This window comes from Brienomyrus brachyistius, unplaced genomic scaffold (genome assembly GCF_023856365.1).
Source record: "Brienomyrus brachyistius isolate T26 unplaced genomic scaffold, BBRACH_0.4 scaffold42, whole genome shotgun sequence".
NCBI lineage: Eukaryota > Metazoa > Chordata > Actinopteri > Osteoglossiformes > Mormyridae > Brienomyrus > Brienomyrus brachyistius.
This window is the reverse complement of record NW_026042317.1, coordinates 1,310,061-1,326,817: the sequence shown is the minus strand read 5'-3', so window position 1 is coordinate 1,326,817 and position 16,757 is coordinate 1,310,061. Positions and strand designations below refer to the sequence as shown.

Here is a 16,757-nt window from a genome sequence, read left to right as displayed (position 1 = left end):
AAACAGTTGAATTAGAACGAGCCCATTATGTAACTGGAACCCCTCCCAGATGTAAACACAGTGAGGCGCTACAGCGTTGGTTTGTTGTCTGAGGCTATGATACTGACCACAAACACATTCTCAAATTTCACTGCACCAATCACAGCATATGCAGGCAGAAAAATGATAGCAAAAAACATTCAGCATTAGATTCTAAAACCGTCTGTAATGTCTGTGTTTATCCAGTGGACCATAAACTAAAATAAGTTTTTCTATTTCAGATTCTTTCAGATGTTTTAAAATAATAAATAAAAAAATCATAATAATTAAACCATGCATTACTGACTATCAGACAACTTCAACAAGTTACCAAATGGATGCAAAATCAAAGATATTCCTTTGCGCCTGGCACTAACCATGTATTCCTTCACAGTACTAAGCCATAGAAAGGTCCCCAATGAAACCCCTGCATTCCTGCATCGTAGATACTCTAATCTCAGCATTTATAAGATTCTATTTGTTTCTACTGTGCAAAATTATTTGTAACACAAATGTCTAAACTGGCATGAGAGACAGATTCAGCTCTTGTGAAGACTGGCATGTGAAACTGGAAAAGGCACTGGGGAAATTCAGTGCACATAAAGACAGGCAGTGCCACAGATTAGCACTGATGACATGGATTCAGAAGATCAATCCTGTTAATATTCAACCTTCAGATGAGCTGGAAAGAGCAGCAGCAAGTGAGGAAAAATCTTCTGAAGTTAAATACTTGGCACGGCAAGGCCTGGCTTTTCGAGGTGTTGGTAAGGAGAGTGGGAATTTCAAGCAGCTTCTAATGCAAACAGGAGAGGGCGATGCAGAGCTGACCATGTGGCTGAAAGGTCACTTTGATTTCACCAGTGCTGTTTAACTGTAACGCCTGTTCCTGGGTTGCCCTCAGTCCTTGTTATTGGTTATGATTCTCACTGTCCTGCACTGTGTCTTGTTAGCTGTATATTTAAGTGCCTGTTCTGCTTCTGTTCTTTGATGGTTCATTATAGCTGTATGTTGTATGTATGTATATAGTTCTCTAGTTGTGTTTATTCCATCATTTAGTTCATTCCTGGTCATTTGCTGTTTATTTTGGATCCATCCTGATCCTTTTGGTTTTGATGTGTGTGTTGTAATAAACCCTATTTTTCCAGCCATGTCATGCACTGCCGCAACCAGAAGAGGGCAGAAGATATGGCACAAAAACAAAGGAAGAAGCCTAACTTTAAAAAGAACAAAAAACATCAAGACTCATCCAGCATGAGGTGGTGGGTTAACGAATAACACAAACAATCAAAGAATAAGCAAACAAATGAGAGAAAAGATGCAGAGATGACTGAGAAGCAGGGGATGACTGGAGAAGAGACGACAGGACCAGAAGACAGGAGGGATACAGAGAGAGCGGAGAAGACAGTATAACTGAAGAATAGGAGAAGAGGAGAGACCGCAGAGGAAGGAGAACATAGATGGCTGGAGGGGAGGGAATATAGGAGCAACAGAGAGAAGGAGGAAGGGCTGCGGAGGAGAAGACAGGATAAGAGGGGAAAATGTGAGCAGAGAAGGACAAACACCCCCACTGCCCAGCAAAGTGCACTTGTAAGTAAACCACAATTTTAGCCTTGGGCTCAATATCTGGACTTGTCTCTGTGTAGCAATGCATAGAATCCCTGACACTGGTTATGACTGTACTGTATTAGTCCTAAACCTGCCATTATAGTGTAAGAAGAAAAGATTTTTTTTTTTTATAATTTTTTTTTAAGGTAGAGCGATGTAGCCCCCGGAGAAGTCCCCCCCCCCCCCCCCCCCAAAAGCCCTGTTTGTTCCCTTCTAGCTACCAGATGAAACTCACAATGCACCCCAATGCCACCTAACTTCTCTTCCACATGATGCACCTTATTTATCCTTTGAATCCTGTCCATTATTGAGTATTTTTCAATCCATTTGATTATAAGCTTATTACACTGTATTTACATTAGTCAGCCACATATGCTGTATGGCTTTGTTTTCCGGACAGTCTGGGCTACTCAGATGTGTCATAATTCAATTTGTAAATGCTGACAGTCTTGATGTCATCCTTCTTATCAGGAAAAACTACTTGTGCATATAGATATTTCTCAATTTTTAGTTTCATCTAATATAAAAATTGGCAGGCAGTACAAATAGAATCTTATTATCTTATTATCTTTCCCAGAGCAGCCCTCGTCCCTGAACCTCCCGTCCTGCCTTCCCTGCCAGCCCCAGGATCTCTCGTCTCCCCTTCCCTTCATCTCCGTGTCCTGTGCCTGCCTGTTGGACTGGATCTCCCCGGCTACCGAATCTACCTTCTGTCCCCGACCATTCTTCTTACCTGGCCCATTGAAAGCCTGTTACCTGCTCGATCTAATAAAGATCGCTCTGTTCCGCATTCCTGGGTCCGCGTTTCCCTGCCGAGGGTGTCCTAACAATTATGTCTCCAGTAATAATTTTCTGCTAATAGCATTAATTCTCTTATTTCGGTATCGGTGTACTGCATGTACATGTTATCACCATCAAAGAAAAAAATGCGTTATGACTTATCAGTCATTATTATTGTTTTTGTCGTTTATTTAATCGTGTAGCAATACTGCCACTTGTCATATTATTAATTGCGTATGTATATAATATTAACCAATGACCAATCTCTGTATCTTACTAGCATCTTTTGCGCATTTGTCTTTGTATCAGCCGTAGCGGTCTGCAGGGGGAATCGCAGAAGCTGGAGTTTCTTAGAGCGCTGCATGGGTTTGGACAAACATTAGGTATTGGTAATATTACTGGACAAAAATATATCGTTATTGGTGTCCACCAAAGTTTCCAGCACTAGCTACAAGAAATGGGATTGAATGCATTTGCTCGTTTTTATTTGTATTTATTAAAAAATAAAAAGTTTTTTACATTATATCCGTGCTTTTTAAAGGTTATATCTCAATTTTTCAAAAGTAAACACAAAAAGGATGACACTTAATGCCCCCTCCATGCCCCCACCCTATTTAGAACGTTAGGCGTTCCATTACGTAAAAATGCAGTACTACGTCATGATGCACCGCTTATAAATAATCTGTTTGATAAGGGAGAAGCAAACAGAAACGATTCGTGAGTGCATTGTACGTGTTGTAAGAGCAAGTGAAGCTGAAAGACATTGACAGTTAAGGTAAGGCCTCCCCTTCAAAATGTATACTTCACTTAGATCAAAGGTCTTGAACTAAAAAAAACGCTGGGAGATGCTAAACTACCGACCGCAAAACGTGCAGACTGGCGGGTGTCAATTGCGCAGGAATGACATTACATGGTTTTAATTGTTCTCTGATATCGGCCGGCCAGATACAGTCATTTCTTTGAGACCCCTGAATTTAAATAATAATTATTTTTTATAACGATGGTGGCCTATATAATCTGCCGATTTGCTTGTGAAGTTGTTCAGCTGGTTGGCATGGCATTGATTACTGCTTTTTAAGAAAGTGCATGTAGTCTCACACTGTAGAAGTCCATTGCTCAGTTGTCAGCATGCTCAGCGTGTCGCCTGTGATGTGTCCTGCACAGCAGCAGGCTACATTGCGTTTAATGGACTAATACTTCTTCAACCCATTAAATGATTCCTTTCTCTCTCCCTGCCAGTGATGGCTCCCTCTATCAATCTCTTCACCTTCCTCGTCCTGTCCCTGGTGGGGGGCAGCTCTTCATGGGACGAAGCTTCGCCTTGCGGATCCGGCTCCATCCTGACAAGGCCCTACACGGCCTTGTGTGAGCTGGATGCGGTGTGGGGCTTGGTGGTGGTGGTGGCGGCATCGGCGGCGGCCCTCGCCTCGCTGATCCTGCTCCTGGTGGTACTGTGTCGCCTGCGGAAGATCACAGAGGCTGAGGAGCGCAGCGGGGTGGCGCCGCTACTCCTGCTGCTCGCTGCCATATTTGGGCTCTGTGGCCTCAGCCTGGGATACATCGCTGAGCACCAAGAGAGCCTCTGCTTCGCCCGGCGTGTCCTGAGGGGGGTGTTGCTTGCTGTCTGCAACACCTGCCTAGTGTTTCACGGTCTGCGACTGCGCCGGTTGGGACAAGGTGCTCATAGCCCCAGCACAGGTCAACTGATGGGGCTGGCGGTGGCCTTGGCCGTGGTGGATCCGGAGTGGATCCTTCTCGCCACGATGTCCACATGCCAGCCAGCCTGTGAATACCAGCCGCTGGACTTTGCGCTGGCCACCACTTATGTGCTGGTCCTGCTCCTGGCAGCACTGGTGGGGGCGGCCTGCAGTCTGTGGAGGCAGCAGCCACGGTGGAGGTGCAGGACCACGTGGCTGCTCATCACCTGCCTGGCCTCAGTCCTGCTGTGGGTGGCCTGGATCACCTTCTGCCTGTATGGCAACGCGGCGCTTGGCCTGCCCCCAACATGGGACAACCGGGTACAGGCAGTGGTGCTGCTGGCACAGGCATGGCTGCTCATACTGCTGCACGCTGCTCCTGAGGTCCACGCCACCTTACGGCCCCCGTCCCGCATGAGAGAGGCCAGTTTAGAGGAGGGCCTTTCTCACCTGTAGTTTGGAGCAAACCGGGACTTCGTGTTCAGTGACAACAACTCAGGTATGGTATTTTGTTTTCGCTTCTTTGACCTACTCTGTGACTCTGTGTGTACTTGAGAGAGAGCATAGCCCTCGCTCTTTCCTCACATGGAGCCCCTACTGGAAGTCTGTGGAACAGCAGCATATAAACAAGGTCTATGGACCTTTCCCTGTAACTCAGATCTCACTGGAGCAGAGCTTAGGTACCATGGCTGCATGTGCCCCCCCCCCCAACAATCCCAAAAAAAAATGTGAAGTATGACTACTGCACTGCTGAAGGATGTTTACATGATCAATATCTGTCTCTCTCCTGCAGGTGTCCTCCCCAGCCCCCAGGAAACATTACATTTTAAATAAATAATATATATATATATCATCATCTCTGGAAGTGGTGTGTTTTTTTAGGGTTAAAAAGTTGAGAAACATTCAATGGTCATCATCATACCATATATCAGTAGCCCAGCCACTTGTCAGTTCCTTCACTCTACTGTTACAGACTTTCATGAAAACATTTTTTAAATGTGGGTGTTTTACCTGTATGATATGCTTGCCTTTTGTACTGGACATAAAATAGAATTTAATTTTTACATTATATTACTCATACAACAGGCGACATGGTGGTGCAGTGGTTAGCACTGTTGCCTCACACCTCTGGGACCCGGGTTCGAGTCTCCGCCTGGGTCACATGTGTGTGGAGTTTGCATGTTCTCCCCATGTCGTCGTGGGGTTTCCTCCGGGTACTCCGGTTTCCCCCCACAGCCCAAAAATATGCTGAGGCTAATTGGAGTTGGTAAATTGCCCATAGGTGTGCATGTGTGAGTGAATGGTGTGTGAGTGTGCCCTGCGATGGGCTGGTCCCACATCCTGGGTTGTTCCTTGCCTCGTGCCCATTGCTTCCGGGATAGGCTCCGGACCCCCTGCGACCCAGTAGGATAAGCGGTTTGGAAAATGGATGGATGGATGGATGGATTACTCATACAAACACACACATCTGTAGGTTCTCAACTCTAGGTTTATATCAAACACATTAAAGCCAAACAAATGCAAAAAGTCCATGTATCGTTTGTCCTTGGGTTTTCCAGTCCAAAACGAAATCAGGAAAACTAAACAACAGCAGCGTTTTTTGGTTTTTCTGTCAGAAGGGGAAAAAGCGAAAAGCAGAAAACAAAAAATCAGGCTTCATATTTTATCCTAAAATGTAGAAAATATTACAAAAATACACCATTCTAAGGGTGGGTGTTTCCAAGCTTATGAGTGGGACTGTTAATGTTGTAAAATTAAGATAAAGTTCACATTAGGCTGTATCTTACATCTCTGGTATCTGTTAGATCTGAATTTACTCATAGAAAAGAAACAAAAAAAGGTGATTTTACGGTTTTCCCAATTGGTTTTAAAACAGAAAAACAACAAATTTATTTTTGTATGACGCGTTATCCCAACAATACATTGTCTCAAAGCGCTTTACAGCATCCCCACCCAAAGCCCCCAGTGAGTAAGACATAGGTGACAGTGGCAAGGAAAAACTCTCTAGAAGGAAGAAACCTTGGGAGGGACCAGACTCAAAGGGGGAGCCCAACCTCCAGGGGCCGGCAGGGAGAGTCAAATAGAAGAGATGGCTAAGTGCCAAGTCACATTGTCCAAATCATAGGATTTGAGGCACAACCGGGGAGCAGGGAGGTGATGACAAGCCCGTGCCGACTCTCCTTCCAATCGCCAGGCAACCAGAAGTAATTAGGCAGCGGGTCATACATGGAAGATGGCACAGGCAGAACGCGAGCTGGATGCAAGGACGTCATGGGTACATGTCACATGTAGCAGGGTGTGCTGAAAATCTTGATAGATTGAGGTCTCCAGGCAGCACACCCCAGGAGGAGTTGGGGAAATAAAATGTGCAATTAGTCAAAGTATAGGGGAGACTATAGGCAGTGCTAACAGTTAGGTGAGTGCAATATAAAGTGTGTAGTGCAAGCTCCGGCAGATATGGCAATGGCAGCATAAGTAGGAGGGAGAGGCAAGTGGGAATGCAGGCATGGGGAGTCCCTGAAATGTCAGCACTCCAGTTCCACAAGGGATGGTGAAGCTAGAGTGACAGACTGACAGTTCAGTTTATCTAAAGCCAATGGCATCAAACGCCTCCCAGCTCTACACCTCACACTGTAGGTCAGACTGGGAGTGAGGAAATAGCTAGAGTCAGAACTAGAGTCCCTATAAGCTAAACTAAACAGGCGTGTTTTTAGTCTAGACTTGACTATTGAGAGTGAGCCTGAAACCCGCACATCCGGTGGAAGACCATTCCACAGCTGAGGAGCTCTATAAGAGAAAGCTCTGCAGCCTGCCGTAGCTCTTTCTACCCTAGGTACTAACAGATATCCTGTGCCTTGAGAACGAAGCAAGCGTGGAGGGTTGTAAGAGGTCAGCAGGTCACTAAGGTATTCTGGTGCAAGACCATTCAGTGCTTTATAGGTTAAGGGCAGTATTTTATAATCAATCCAAGACTTAACTGGTAGCCAATGAAGGCAGGATAAGACTGGTGTAATGCGATCAGATTTTGTAGTTCTCAACATGAAGTCTTTTTTCTGTTTTTACTTTTTTCGTTATGATTTTAAAACAGAAAAGCCATAAATAGATGTGGTTTTTAAAACGGAAAATCCAACGAACGATACACGGATTGTAAGACTGAGCACGTCTTTTCATGAAGATTCAACAGAAATTTCAGTACAGTTTTAATATAGGCCTAGTAGGTAACTACACTACAACCTACCGAATAAAAGTAACTAACTACATCAAAACCATTTTATTCTGACATACTTAATACTCGTGCTGTAGGATACTCTTAAACCAAATTGATTAAAAAAAAAAAAAAAACGTGGAAAATAGTGTTGAAATGAAAATATTGTAATGACGATGTGTGTGCGTGTGGGGGGTGAGGAATGGGCGTGGAAGGTAATAGTTAATTAAGTGACTACACCTGGGTTGTGAGGGATCTGGGATTAAGAGAGGGAGTGGGAGGCCCATTAGGGAGATTTGGTCTGGTAGGCACCGTACGCGTTGGGTCCCGGGGGAGGTGCCGCTCGCATGCCGTTTAGGGCTGCCGGCGGTGAAGCCAGAGAGTGGGCGGTAGGGACAGTTCCCGGTGCGGTAGGGCGAGGACAGTCAGGACAGTGGGGGTAGGAGGCTATGACCACTGCTTAGACGGGGTGGTTGATAGACGGGAGTAGCGGCACCTTCATAGGGAGGGACGTTCTAGGTGACGGACCGGTGTGATTATTCCTTCCCCGGGGGAGGGTCCGGATCCCCGGGGGGGGGAGGGGGTGTTATGTTTTAATTATGTCTTTATTGTGTGAGTGTTTCGTGTGGTTTAAATGCGCAGTGTAACCGCTTAGGGTCGGGACAGGACTATATACAGTAGGCGGTTCTGGTCCCGTAACGCTTGCCTGTGCCCGAAGTGTGGGGATTACTGTGCATTGCAGTGCTATTGGTGTGCCGTGCCCTAATAGGGGATGTTGTGTGGTGCGGGATTTACTGTGCGGTAGCGTGGGTTAATAACACACACTTAAAAAGGGGTGGTGTGCTACGGGGAGAAAGCGGGACCGAACTCTTTGTGAATCCAGATCCGACCCGATGGGTCGCTGCATGAATTGTACTGAATAAAATTATCTTTGTAATTGTAGCTGCAGTCTGGTGGTGATCTGTTCTCCGTTTACAGCCTTTAACGCTACTGTAGTTTGGGTTCGTTACAATATCAATTCGATGACTCGCATATTCCCTATAATAATAAGGTCTATATTTTCTAATTTTAAGTTTTTTTAATGTTTATAACCTTAGCTCTATGCAAACCATTTTGTATATATCCAACAACACAGTACAATTATGGTGGATATCTGGTTTATGACAGTAAAACAATGTAGATTTTATGTACACTGAATGTAAAATTTAAGTTAATGAAAGCAAAATTATAGCAAACAGCTGTTGTGCCTTCGATTTACTAAAACACATGTTGGTACAATAAAACCATAAAAATTTTACAGATAAAGCATATGACCATAAGTTTAATTTCTGTAAAAATACAGAAAAGAAATTGACCAGTTTCACTGAAGGGGGTTCTCTGTAATTTTACAAACTGTGCGTAAAAATATGTTTATGCAATGTAGTTTTGATAAAACTTTTCTGTCATTTAATATAAGAAGAAAAAAATAATTATACTGTAGTCAAATTGGCTGATATAAAATGGTTTAAAACTGTGACAAATTTAGCCTTTTTTTACAGTGTATACTTCCAGTCACAAGGTAGCAGATACGGATTTCTGAAATAGCAAAGATAAAGGTCAATGAATAATATCCCTCATCTCTTTTAAAACTATAGGTAAGATGCTGTTTTGATATCCTGTCTAGGGTTGGAGTGTAACAGTATTCACGGGAAAGGGGAATGGGATAAAGGGACAAACGGGGTGAGGGCAAGAAGGGAACACCAGTGGACAAAGGGATATTTTTTGTATTTTCATTTTTTTTCATGTATAATACTGACACTGAACAAATAGCCCTGTGCAAAAGACTTTGGGAGTGACCACAGCCAAAATAACAAACAAAATCCCCAACTATCAAGTGCGACCCACAGCTAATCTCACCTAAGTGCAAAAGAAAAGGAAACCAAAAGACAAACACTCCACCTCACTCCCTAACCAAATAAACAGAGTCCAACACACACTTGCAAAACAAAACAGCAGTCACTCCCTATGCAGCAATACAATCACACATACATAACATACACACAAGTCAAAGCAACAAGGGGGCTAGTGAAGACGTAAACCAAAGAAAACCAAGCGGGGAGACAGCAAGCCAAACTGAGGTCGCGGGGGGGACCGGAGCCTGTTCTTGGAACAACAGGCGTAGGCAGGAACCAACCCTGGGCAGGAGTCAACACTCTGCAGGGCGCAAACACTCACAACTCAGATTTGCCAATTAACCTACCCTGCACACTTTTGGACTGTGGGAGGAAACCGGAGCCCCTGCTGGAAGTCTTTCCCCATTCACCACATTATATTGCCAGAAGACTGAAAATTAGATATCAAATACTAGAGTGACATTAAAACAAAAAACAAGTTTGCTTGTAATGAGACGCAAAACAGAAGATTATCTCTTTTTATATTTTGAGAAAACATTTTAACATTTATCCAACCGGTCAAATGGTTTAATACTTCATACAGTAGCATTTCTAAACTCATTCCTCAGCACACCAGACAGCTCCACATTTTTGCTCTGTCCCAGATCACTGCATGCATGAACCAAACAGTCACCTTTTACTGCTGTGCTGAGAGCTTGGACAGAGCAAAACTGTGGATCTTTGCAGTGGGGTCCAAGGACTGGGTTGGGAAACCCTGGCATAGAGGAGACTGCAGTGAGAGCCAAGAAAAAAAGAGATTAGAGAGGAAGGTAAAATGCTTCCATTAGCATGGCAAATAAGCTGCAAGTACAGACCCTGTGCTTCCATTACAAACAAAAAGCCTGTATGACCCTCCTAAACACACAAGTCAGATTAACTTAACCAGGGGAAATAAGCATAAAACTTGGCAAAGACTAGACTATGAAAAGGGAAGGTGAACATCATACTTACACGAACTTCTGCTAAAGCAAATGGACAAACCCCTTTTAACGGAATCAAGTTACTTAAAAAAAAATAATAATCCAAAACTAAATCAATAAAAATTAAGAAAAACACAATAATGCTTTGCACTAATACTGCAGTCAGTCCTAAATGTTCCCATGACATTCTTTTCGTCACGACGCACACTCGGTACATACTAGTTAAAAACCATTTATAATCCTTCATGTACCAGTCTATGATGGAGCACCCCAACCTGGGCCGCCCATCCAACATGGCAGATTTCTGCCCCCTGGCCCCGGAGACTAGCAGACCAACCTCTGGAAACAGGGAACCAGGGGGACATGGGCCGCTGACTGGATGGGCGGCTCCAGAATGAGGTGAAGCAGAAGGTAGACTCCACAGCAGAGGACCGAGGACTGTAGACCAAATCCAGGGAACCTGAAGTGGCAAGAACACAAACCAGGACAGACATATAAAACCAAAGCAAACGCATCAGTGGCACAGCCCACCAGCTTGTGAAAGATGGCTACCTGGCATCATGAATCCCTTAATCAAAAACCTTTGTGATGGCAACTTTGCCACCCAGGACTGATCCCTTCTAAAGACCTCAAGTTTCAATGCAAGGTTTCCGAAATGTTTTGAAACATTAGTCCATGTGACTGCTGTGGTATTGTTCCAGGCAGGGAAAACAACTTAGGAGAACATTTCCGTGCATGTTGGGTGTTTGTGGTACTGTTGGGCTGAGGGGGTAATTGAGTGACTATTAACCTTTGAAATCCAATTATATTATTTAAACAGGTTAGTAGTTAGACAGTGTGATTTAGATAAGGATAAGGATGTTTTATTGTCATTACAAAACGTGTTCTACATGAAGGGAACAAAATGAGGCACTCAGATCCGGTGTATTAGCAATAATAAAATAGAAATAAAATCGAAAGAACAATACAATGAATAATATGGTAACAATTAAAATAAAATAGAATAAAGACATTAAGATAGATTCCATTAGGAGAATTTAACCATGGATGTAAAGTGAGCAGGTGTGAGTGTAGCAGAGATTACTGAGGTCTGTGTGTAATAAAGTATATGAGACACTGGCTGAGGAAGCAGCAACGTGTGTGTGTGCAAAGTCACAGTAATAACCTGCAGCACTGAGGGATCTATTGCAGCGAAGCCCTGACATGTAACACTGGTGATGAATAGCAGTGTTAGATATAGGTATAGTGAGGTACTTATAATTATAGTAGGTGTAGGATCAAGGTCTGGATTAGATTTAGTTAGAAACATACAGGGCAAATCTAGATAACACATACACACACAGATTACATATAAATATAAATTTAGGGGCAGTGTGTAGCTCAGTGTGCTAAGCCTGTGATCAGAAAATAGCCCACTTTAGCCCAGCCTGGGCACATCTGTGGGTCCTTCAGCAAGGCCCCCAGCTCCCTGGGTGCCACTATGACTGGCTGCCCGTCACGGCCAGCTCACTCTGAGCAAGTTGGGGGAGGCAAAATGAAAATATCTTGATGGGGATCAATAAAAAGTATTAATTCTTTTCCTACGGTCTGAGCATTCGGTCAATCCAAGTACAGAGAGTGGTAATGTGGACAATGCTGCTTGCATTTCCGGCCCAGCAAAGCCTGCTGCTGCTCCACAGCTATATATATTCAGCACTGACCTTTTTCCATTCAGTGGTTGTTAAAATAACTTTGTGTAGCCTAGTAATGGTGTAGTGCAATATTCTTTGGTTTGTAATATAAGGGATTAAATAATATCTTCCAAGTGACATACAGGCCCTCCACATTTTCAGTGAAAAGAGACCAGACAGCATGAAAGCTCTTCCTACATTTGCCTCTGCTGTATCTCAGATTTTCAATAGGTAACATAGAAAACACATCTTTAATCTATTGTCTGAAGGCAGGGGGTCTGGAGGACTTCCACTGCGTGAGAGTTGTTCTTCCACCCAGCAGAGAGGAGAAGGCTGTGGCTCTGGCCTGTGAGGCGGTGTATTGTTTTTCTGCGGGGAGATGTGAGCATCGGGTGAGACTCGACTCAAATGCAGCCGCTTTGAGACAGACGTGGACTTTAAGGAAACACAGACTACACATGGAACAACAATGACTGAGCTGGGGAACGCAGTGAGGGCAGACATATTTATACACAGCACACTAATCAGCGACAAAACAGGTGTACAGGGTTAGGATGGAGAACTATAATGGGATACAGGAGAATTAGGAGGGTTACAAAGGGCCAGCAGCGACCCCTGCTGGCATGAATGGGAGGAGACATGAAAAAATAAGAGATTACAGGACATGACAGGAGCACCAAGCACAGCAACAGTGGGGTCATGCTCAATTATCACACCACATATATGAGAAAACATTATGAAAAACTGTTCCTAAAAATTGTTCAAACATCAGCATGACCGAAACATATGACTGGTTGTACCTAGGCTACACTGGCACTGACAGCAGAGTGTAACAAATTACCAGCTACGACATATATCCGATGATTCAGAAGAAAGACAAGTTGAAGAAACAAAGTGGTTAATTGACTATTGTATAATAATCAAATCACTTCATAATCATGTAATACATAATATGTCACGATGGGAAGAGGGACAATCCAAGGGCAGCCTTGTGGGTTTTATTGCTGAACCAAAAGACATGAATAGAACCCAAGAGGAGGAGGAGAGCGCAAATAGGAGGGAGGGAGGAAGGAATAAGCAGGAGGAGTCGGGGAGAACCTACTAACACGGGGAGCAGAGAGGGGTCCTCCTCCTTTTTGGGTGAAACTAATTGCTTGTGACATGGTAAGAGGCAACTTCTTTCTTGAGAGAATTTCTTTAAAGGGCAAGACAACCAAAGCTGTTAATCCAACAGGAAAAAATAGCCTTTGTAGAATTCTATGTGAAGACCATCTGGGCCAGGCGCCCTGCCGCTCTGCATTGTTTTCTTTGCATGTACAACTTTGTACTCCATAATTTTAATATTTTATCACGAAGCCTGAAGAGCAATATGAACTATATCATGCTTTAAGTAAATTGTCTCATCCATTATTAGATTTAAACACTGTCATAATCCACAGCAAACTGTACTTACAGCCTTCATCCTGCTCTTCAGTCTCTGACGTGCTGCATCTAAATGGGGACTCGTCAAAAAGCCAAGTGGAGCTGTCATGAATGAAGGCCTTGTTCAAGCTTCCCCTGCCTGACAACAGGTTAGTCTCTCATTTGACTAAAGTATATTTAACTTCTACAGAACTTTGCAGGCTCATCTAGGATGGAGAATTTCTGCTGCTGAGCGCCTTAGAAAGATTCTCAGAGGGAGATACCAGTCCTAGGTGCCTGCTGGGTACATATTCAAGACAGAGTTAGGACCGACTCCAAAAATTCTGCACTGTCTCCCAGATTGGGGGAAAAATTTGTATTTTACTGAAAATTTCATTTCTAATAGATGGAATCTGATTTACCTTAGACTTGGTCAGGAGTCATGTGGATAAATTTCAGAACAACAGACGGCCTGTGGGCTGGGGGGGACAGGCAGGTTGGCAGGTGGGGGCACGCGGAATGCTCCTGGGGGTGTGGTGGGTGTGCTTATATGATTTACAGGAGCCGAGGCTAAGAGAGGCACTAAACTGCACAAACATCCTCATATACGAAGTTTTACATGAAAAGGGGCCATGGGCTTGTTGGCGCTATAATTCTTAGCACTCTGACTTGCTCTCTGGGGCTTTGGGTTTTTGAGACAATATGAGAAGGGCAGGTGCCCTTTGGTGTGGAATGTCTCCCATTCCTGTTATTCCTTCTTCCTCTTTTTGTTTTCTTCAATTGCCAACAAGAGAAATTAATATGACAATGCCAAAGCATCTGTAATTGCAACAATTTTCTGGAAGAAGGGGTGTGTTTTTTGACATAAATGCAGGGGTGCCAATATTTTTGGCCATGACTGTAATAGTTATTTGTGATTTGTAATCATTATTTAATTTTATCGATCCATCTACGTACCTACACTAAAAAATGTACAGTTGGATGTAATTAATTTTAAGAGAAATGGTTACATGAAATTACTATCCAAAAATATTTTATTTTGTAATTCAAATTTTTCTTGTTTTTCAAACCAAAAAGTTACAGCACTTCAGCCATTCACATTTATAAAACAATATGACCAATCACTAGTTCAACCTCCCAGCCATTTATCCTTCAAAAACATGGCCCTAGAAACGTTCCCACATTTTCATCATATGTTTTTTCCCATTTAGTCTGTCCAACATTTTTTCATATGAAGCTGCCTTAATCATCTCATCGGTCCATTTCTATATATTAGGGATTATTCAGGATTTCAAATGCCTTAATATTACCCTCATGGCAGTTATGAGTCCCACCATCACAGCCTTAAACTGTTTATTATTCACCTTTGGCAATTCCACTCTATCTCCTAGCAGACAGAGTCGGGTTTGCGGGGTAAAGTAAAGCCTAGCCATTTGTCTAGGAGATCAAGAACTCTACCCCAAAATGGATATACCTGAGAGCACTGCCACAGCATGTGTAAATAAGCCTTCTAAAATTCCAACACTGATCAGTATTAATTAGTCCAGTTCTATTTAGTCTAACTAGTGTCCAGTACTATCTGTGTATAATTTTATACTGAATAAATTTACCTTTTACTTCCCTATATTTCCCCACTCTAGAAAGTATTCTTGACCATTCATCTTCTCTATTTTAACACTCGTGACTCAATGCCTCAGTTGCAAAAACTTCCAAAAACTCCCTCCTCCTTCTACATCATACTTACTCTTTACATCTGATTATGACATAAATAACCCATTTCCGAATAAATCCCAAAGAGTTTTCACCCCTTTGGGTTGCCATTGTTTCCATACTTTTTCCTATTTGTATTTCAGGATTGTGCCAAATTGAGGAATATGGCTGCATGTCATGTGATACTTTAAGCTTCTTATGTATTTTGATCCATACATTCCTCGAAAAAGATATTATCGGGTTTGTGTTTCTTATATTGTCCCCCCATTGTGACAGAATGTGCAGAGGTTGAAATAGTGAAGCCAAATCGCTCTCGATAGCTATCCAGTCCACATCAGAATTCACATTCTTCCAGTGATAGTAGAGTTTGGCTATTTCAAATGACATGCTATATAATCTAACATCTGGCAATCCTAGACCTCCCTTGTCTCTGGGCAAAGTAATTTTAATCCTAGGTTTTTTCTTTCCCAACAAAAATCTTTTACTATACTCTCGTACTGCTTAAATATCCTTTGCGGAATATTAAATGGAAGCATCATAGAGAGATAATTAACTTGAGGCACCACAACCATTTTAGTAACATTAACTTTCCCCCCATAAGGATAATTTCAATGCTTTCCATTTGTCCATATTAAGTTTAATTTTGTTCAATGAGGGTTCAAAATTCAGAATTATTATTTTGTCAATATATAAACAGATTTAAATTTCATGTTTATAGTTCAATTTTATGTTATATAAACAAAATTATTTTTAATACAGAGCATTTTTTTATTAATTCAACAGCACCCATGTTCAATCCACTTAAGTTTGGAAGGTGTATTGGAAGGTAACGCAGATATTTCTTAAGTGGGCATCCAGAGATATCGTCCCCCCCTCCAAGCACCCCTTTTCTCCACTAGTTGTGTGTATGGAGCTCAACAGGAGGAATGGAGAGGTAGAGAAAGGGGTTAGTCTCACACATAATGTAATGCAAAATAAAGAGTAAATACAAGTGCCATGAAGCAGAATTGAGCTCCAGCAGGCCTCGACTTACAGTAAAGGAATTGTAAGGCAGACATGCTAACAAAACAGCTTTACATTCCCAATTCCAAACCATTAATGGGCAACCTTAGAGTGACGACGGCTAAAAAAAACCTTAGCTATAAGCAGGAATGAAACATTGTGAAAAGCCAAGACTCCACATGAACATGTTCTCCCCTTGCAGAGTCAGATCACGCATTTGAAGTGTTCCCAAGTGTTTGTGTGTTTTAGGTTCCTGTTAGTGAGGGGTCCTTTGCCGTTCTGTAATGCAACAGTGCTAACCACTGCACCGCTCCTGAAAATCATGAACCATTTTAAATGTTGAAGTATTTTTGAATTTTTGAATTATTAAATCAAAACATCCACTGTGTCTCTGCAACTTAAGCTGAGTCAGTGTAAGTGTGTGGCTCAGTAGCTCAAGTATTTGGGCTTGTAATCCAAAGTTTGCTGGTTTAAATCCAGCTTCAGATGGATAACTGTATGTTTATGGGCCATTGAGTTATGAAAAATAATCAATGTAGTGAATCACTATATTCTCAAATTACTTCTTGTACTTTTACGAACAACACCGTTTATTAAAGAAACAAATTTGCATTGGCAGAATGAAGAATTAAAAATGAAAATAAACTATCATTTAAGAAACTGTGGAAAACTGAATTTACAATATTTGTAAATTGAAGGAAAAGTCCATTAACGTAACGGAAAATGTGCTGGTAATTTTCTGCCAGTACATTTTCCATTTTTTGGTGGATTTTTTTTTTTTTACAGTGTATGACATGCTTGAATTCACTGAGCTCAAG

At 42.5% G+C, this 16,757-nt stretch overlaps 1 protein-coding gene across 1 annotated transcript; it reads left to right on the top strand.

Annotated features, from left to right (window-relative positions):
- Nucleotides 1-3,563: 3,563 nt before the first annotated feature.
- LOC125722775 (G-protein coupled receptor family C group 5 member B-like) lies at nt 3,564-4,946 on the top strand. Its single transcript, XM_048998977.1, has 2 exons — nt 3,564-4,599; nt 4,894-4,946. Exon 1 carries the CDS (start codon nt 3,645-3,647, stop codon nt 4,554-4,556), a length of 912 nt encoding a protein of 303 aa, XP_048854934.1. The 5' UTR covers nt 3,564-3,644; the 3' UTR covers nt 4,557-4,599; nt 4,894-4,946.
- The last annotated feature ends 11,811 nt before the right edge of the window (nt 4,947-16,757 follow it).